Genomic DNA, 5,661 nt, shown 5'->3' on the forward strand with positions numbered 1-5,661 from the left:
AGATGTATTACCATGGTATGCCAGAGTCATCACTTTGGAGTTTTAGTGCTGCTCTTGATACTTAGCTTCTTCATCAAGGAAACTTTAGGGAGTGGTGAAGACTGTGGCAAACTGGAGAGGGAAGCCATAGTTTGGTGTTAGACAGAACAGTGACAGGATATAATTTACCTTTTGGCTGCTCTGTGGAAAATTAATTAGAGGATTAAACAAGAAACTAGTTAGGAAACTATTGTAGAAATTCAGATTAAGATAACAGTGGCTTCATTGCAGCACTGTTTACACAGCCAAGACATGGAAGCAACCTAAATGTCCATCAACAGAGGAATGGATAAAGAAGATGTGGTACATATATACAATGGAATATGACTCAACCATTAAAAAGAATGAAATAATGCCATTTGCAGCAAAATGGATGGAACTAGAGATTGTCATACTTAGTGAAGTAAGTCAGACAGAGAAAGAGAAATATCGTATGACATCACTTACATGCAGAATCTAAAAAGAAATGATACAAATGAACTTATTTACAAAACAGAAACAGACTCACAGACTTGAAAACAAACCTATGGTTACCAGTGGGGAAGGGTGGGGGCAGGGATAGTTAGGGAGTTTGGGATTGACATGTACACACTGCTATCTAGATCCCACATGCATGCCACAACTAAGAGTTCGCATGCCACAAATAAGGAGCCCACATGCCACAACTAAGGAGCCCACGAGCCACAACTAAGGAGCCCACCTGCTGCAACTAAGGAGCAGGCAGACCACAACTAAGACCTGGCACAATCAAATAAATAAATAAATAAATTTTTTTTAAAAAATGGATAACCAACGAAGACCTACAGTATAGCAACCTTGCAGAGGGAACTCTGCTCAGTATTATGTAACAAACTAAATGGGAAAAGAATTTGAAGAAGAATAGATACATGTATATTTATAACTGAATCACTTTAATTTACACCTGAAACTATTACAATATTGTTAATCAACTATACTCGGATATATGATAAAAAGTAAAGAAAAAAAAAAGAAAACTAGGAAAAAAGATAACAGTGACTTGAACTAGATGGAAAGGCATGGATGGTCTTCAGATATATTTCGAGGGCACAGCCATAGGACTTGCTGATAAATTGAATGCAGTGAAGCAAAGTAAGGAACAAAGGATGACTTCTAGGTTGGGAGCAACTGGTATATGTTGTTACTATTTACTGAAAAGGGAAATAATAGGGTAGTAACAAGGCTTGGTGAAGCAAGGTCCCCACCAAGAGGATACATTAGGCATCCAAATGGAGATATCACTTAAGGAGGCAGATATATCAGTCTAGAGGCTTGAGAAAGTTTGGGGTTAGAGATATGAATTTGGAAGTGATCAGCATATGGAAGGTGTTAAAAGCACCAGTTGGGGGGAGGGGTGGAAAAATAGAAAGAAGCCCTGGTGATTCGGAAGGAGGGAAGGAAGAGCATAGATAGAAGACAAAAGAAATTGCCTGGCCAATTAAAGGCAAACTAAGAGTCTGGTAACTCAGAAGTCAAGGCAAGAAAGCAATTCAATGAGGAAGTAGTGGCCCCTATGTCAAATACTGCTCAGAAGTCAATGAAAGAAAAATAGAGATACCTGTATTGAGTTTGGCAACTTTGGAGATAATTAGTGACCTTTACAAGAGAAGTTTCAATGGCCAGGTTAAAGCCAAATTGAATTGAGTTGAAAAGTGAATGCGAAATAAGAAAGTAGGGAAGTGAAGGCAGACAGCATTTTGAGAAATTTTTCTTTGAAGAATCGCAAAGAAATGGGGCATAGTCCAGAGAGGGATATGGGACTAAGGGATGTTTTATTTTGAGATGGGAGGTACGAGAACATCTTTGTATAATGATAGAAATGGTCCAGTAGAGAGGTGGAGAATGAAGAGAATAATTGAAGATGAAGTCCTTGAGTAGGGTAGAATAAAGGGGGTGTGGACAAGTGGAGGGGTTGGTTTCTCAGGAGCAGGCATCATTGTTCCATCATAAACAAAAGGAAGACAGGAGTTGTAGAACCAGATGAAAGAATATGTAGACCTAGTCAAAAGAAGATGAAGGAGTTGTTTCCATTTTCTCAAAATATGAGTCAAGGAGTAATATTTTAGAGAAAGGAAGTAATAGAAAATTGAGGAGCAAGGAAAACTCATGGAATAGTGATTTTGGAGAGTGAGAAGTCAAGCTTCCTAGAAGAAATCAAAAGATTAGGTGGGAAAGTGTTGAGTGCTATTTGAGGTTTGAGGCCCTGAATTTCCTATAAAATCAGTGAGGCCAGTTAGATAATTTTCTCCAAGAATAATTAGCTGATAGAGTATACATATGGAGAAGCCAAGCAAGTGGTTGCATTCCACCAAACTGGGAATATTTTAAGCATGTGGAACATGGAAGTTGAGACTGTCTGCAAAAAGAATTGTTATAGGGCTAAATCATGATATCCAACCTGAGTACAGAGGGAAGTGGAGTCAGGAGGTTGAGATGATCAGTGAAAAAGTAGTGAGGTCAAGGGCTTCATTTCAATTTTAAGAGTGATTCAATCTGGCAAGTTGGAGTTGGGACAAATTGGGGAAGGAGGATCTTAAGTTTTTATAGTCAGGGTATTTCTATGCAGAGTCTAAAAGGAGAAAATTAGGGAGTCAGATCAATCTAGATTCAACTTACATTTATCGGAATCGAATGTGTGCTACACTCTGTACTGGGCACTTTCCTGTTATTTCATTTAATCCTCACAATATCCCTGTGCTTTGGGTAAGATAAATCCTTGTTTTATAGATGAGAAAATAAAACAGAGATGATTAAATGGTTTGCCTAGGATCATGCATCTGATGTGCGATCAAGCAAGGACTTGAAGCCAGATCTTCTGATCCTGAATCCAATACTCATCCTTTGACAGCTGCAGTGATACTTAGACACTAAGGCTGGAGGTACTCATCAAAAAGGCGTGTTAGGGATGACTGAGTCAAGCCATAAGCCTGAGGCCAGTTTCAGTGTTCTCAGATGAAGGGACTGGATAGTAGACAGGTAACTCCGGACAGAACTTTCCAACTCAGGATAAGGAATCAGTTCTTTTTGATTAGTCAGGTAAGTAGCAATGGGTTGGGAATACTTGGAACCATGACCCAAGTCACGGAGCTGGAGACAGTAAAATCCCTGTTGTCTCAGTTCAGGATCAGTCCTGGAAAAGGACTAGCCAGCAGTTCAACACCATGCAGCCCCAACTAGGGGGAAAGGAAAGGGATGGAGCAGGAATCCACATGGGGCCTGATACCAACTCTCTCCGTGGTGAATGGCACATTCCTGGAGTCCCTAACAAGACAGAACTGCAAGTATTATCAGAGGAGTTGCAGCCTTTGGTGTAAAAGTAGAGAAAGAGAAACAGCAGACTAAGAATGTGTTCCTCACAGACCCTAGCTTGCCTCCTTGACTTCCCCTAAAATACCCAGAGATTGAGCCCCATAACCTGCCTCTGCTTTATATCTCTAGACTCTAAAGCTACTACACTGTCCAATACAATAACCAATAGCCACATTTAGCTATGTACATTTAAGTATAGATTAAATTAAAATTTCAGCTCCCCACTCACACTAGCCACGTTTCAAATGCTTAATAGCCAAATGTGGCTAGTAGTTACCATATTGGACAACACAGATATGGAACAATTCTATTGTTGCAGAAAATTCTATTGGCAGTGCTGGTCTAGAAAACAAGAATCAAACAGAATGAACATTCCTTATTTATATCCTCTGTGACCATCCATGGGCCAGCAGGCTGAGAGCTATGGGCAAGACTGAGATTATTACCACTTACTGGTCCATACTGTTCTCCCTAATACCCATATGCACCTTACTTCACTCCTTATTTATTTCTGAATATAGTGTATATAAATTATATATAAAACATAATATTTCTAAATATAACTGGGTAGAACTGCCAGGCACAAACAGGGTACAGTAAAGAATGATTTAACAGAACTGTAGGGTCCAATGATGTTAGACTCAAGTTTAGATGAGGTATCAGACCACAGAAATTTATCCCAATCTTCCAGCCATGTTTGAGGATTCAGTTTCCAACAGGTACATACTTGGGATTTACACAGCACATAACCTCATTCCTGCAAAATATATAGAACACTTCATTCTGCTCACACGTTGTTCTGCATCTTCCCAACTTACCCCAACACTTCATGGCTGAAATTAAAAGGAAAGGAGAGGGACGGATCAGTCTTGAAATAAACAGAGGGCTGGGGAAGGGGGAGGCCAAAGCCCAGTAGAAAAGACAGTAAAGGGAAATAAGAAGACATGAGGAAGAAGCCCTCATTAGGCATCCTCCAGGTTTAAGGGAGATTATAGTCACTACCTTTTCTTTCCCCACTTGTGTCCCCAGTCACAATCCCAAAATTCTCCCCACTCAGTGGCCTGGGACCTACTAGTCAGCTTCCCTTCCCTGGCCTTTGGGGAGGCAAGAGGAACCCTCTCTCCAGGCTTTCATCTCCACCATATTATAAGGTACACAGGTGCCCAGGTATCAACTAACCATCTTTTCCCTTTGCCCTTGGATACCGTCTCTGATCATATTAATGAAAGGGGACAGTAATCTGAAATACACCCCTCAGGACGTCTGCAAGTCTTCTTGGTTATCTGTAAAACTCTTCTCCACAACATCCCAGAGTTTTTCACTGGTCTTAATGAGCTGAAATAATTAGGAACAGCTGCTCTGGGGAAACTACAACCTAAAGTAGCCCAGATAAATTGAGGTTGGCTGAGAGAGTGGAATCAGAATCCTCAAACAATCAGAAATTAAGGAACCATTTTCATAGAGGCAATTGATCAAAATTCAAATTCTCGCAAGGAATGTTTTTGGAAAAGCTCCCACTTCCTCTATACTCTATGTCCAAGTCTCTCTCCTCCATGTACCTGCCCCACCTCACCATCATCATGTTCAACTTCTCCAGAGCCAACCACAGAGAAGGTCAGAGTGGTCAACTAATAGTACTGAAAAAATCAGCACCAGGGAACTCAAAATTCCCCTTGGCTAGAGAGGTATCCAAAGGCCATTCTCCCTGCCCAAGGCCATTCTCCCAGCCTAAGCTATAAAGCCCCCAGAGTTCCCTGAATATGCATCAGGTCCTCTGACCCACTGCCCCTTGGGAGAGATCCTGGTTACCTGGGGTGACCTGGACCAGGAGCAGGGTAACAGTCAAAATCAGACGAAGGAACTTCATGAATGGTGGGAGCTCAGGTAGAGATAGGTTTCTTGGCTGGCAAGACAGACAGAGGTCTCCATTCTGGGCAACCAGTCCAGACTGGTATTTATTGCCCCAAGGAGCATGGCAGAGCCATGATTGGTGAACCAGAAAGGGAACAGTCATTTAAGATTAGACAGATGAGTAATCAACCACATTGGTTGAATGGCTGTTGAATACGCCACAATTTTCTGCTCTTCCAGAGGCGGCCAGGAGAGGGGGAAGAGAAGTTAAAAAGAAGACACAGCCTTGCCTTTGAGAGTTTTTGGCTTCTGGGGAGCCAAGAAGGGGGAAAATATTCCTACTTTTTTTTTTTTTTTTTTTTTACTTTTTATTTTATACTGGAGTACAGTTGATTAACAATGTTGTGTTAGTTTCAGGTGTACAACAAAGATTCAGTTATACAT

The 5,661-nt window shown here is 41.0% G+C and overlaps 1 protein-coding gene across 1 annotated transcript; it reads right to left on the reverse strand.

Annotated features, from left to right (window-relative positions):
* Nucleotides 1–4,071: 4,071 nt before the first annotated feature.
* On the reverse strand, nt 4,072–5,233 carry DEFB121 (defensin beta 121). Its single transcript, XM_028169271.1, has 2 exons — nt 5,176–5,233; nt 4,072–4,199 (listed from the first exon to the last, which is right to left on the reverse strand). Exons 1-2 carry the CDS (start codon nt 5,231–5,233, stop codon nt 4,072–4,074), a joined length of 186 nt encoding a protein of 61 aa, XP_028025072.1.
* Nucleotides 5,234–5,661: the final 428 nt, after the last annotated feature.

Source organism: Balaenoptera acutorostrata, chromosome 15, assembly GCF_949987535.1.
Source record: "Balaenoptera acutorostrata chromosome 15, mBalAcu1.1, whole genome shotgun sequence".
NCBI lineage: Eukaryota > Metazoa > Chordata > Mammalia > Artiodactyla > Balaenopteridae > Balaenoptera > Balaenoptera acutorostrata.

Coding starts and splice junctions, on each gene's coding strand:
- DEFB121 (XM_028169271.1), bottom strand. CDS start 5,233: ATGAAGTTCCTTCGTCTGATTTTGACTGTTACCCTGCTCCTGGTCCAG. Junction 4,200..5,175: donor CCTGGTCCAGGTCACCCCAG/GTAACCAGGATC, acceptor TTTTAATTTCAG/CCATGAAGTGTTGGGGTAAG.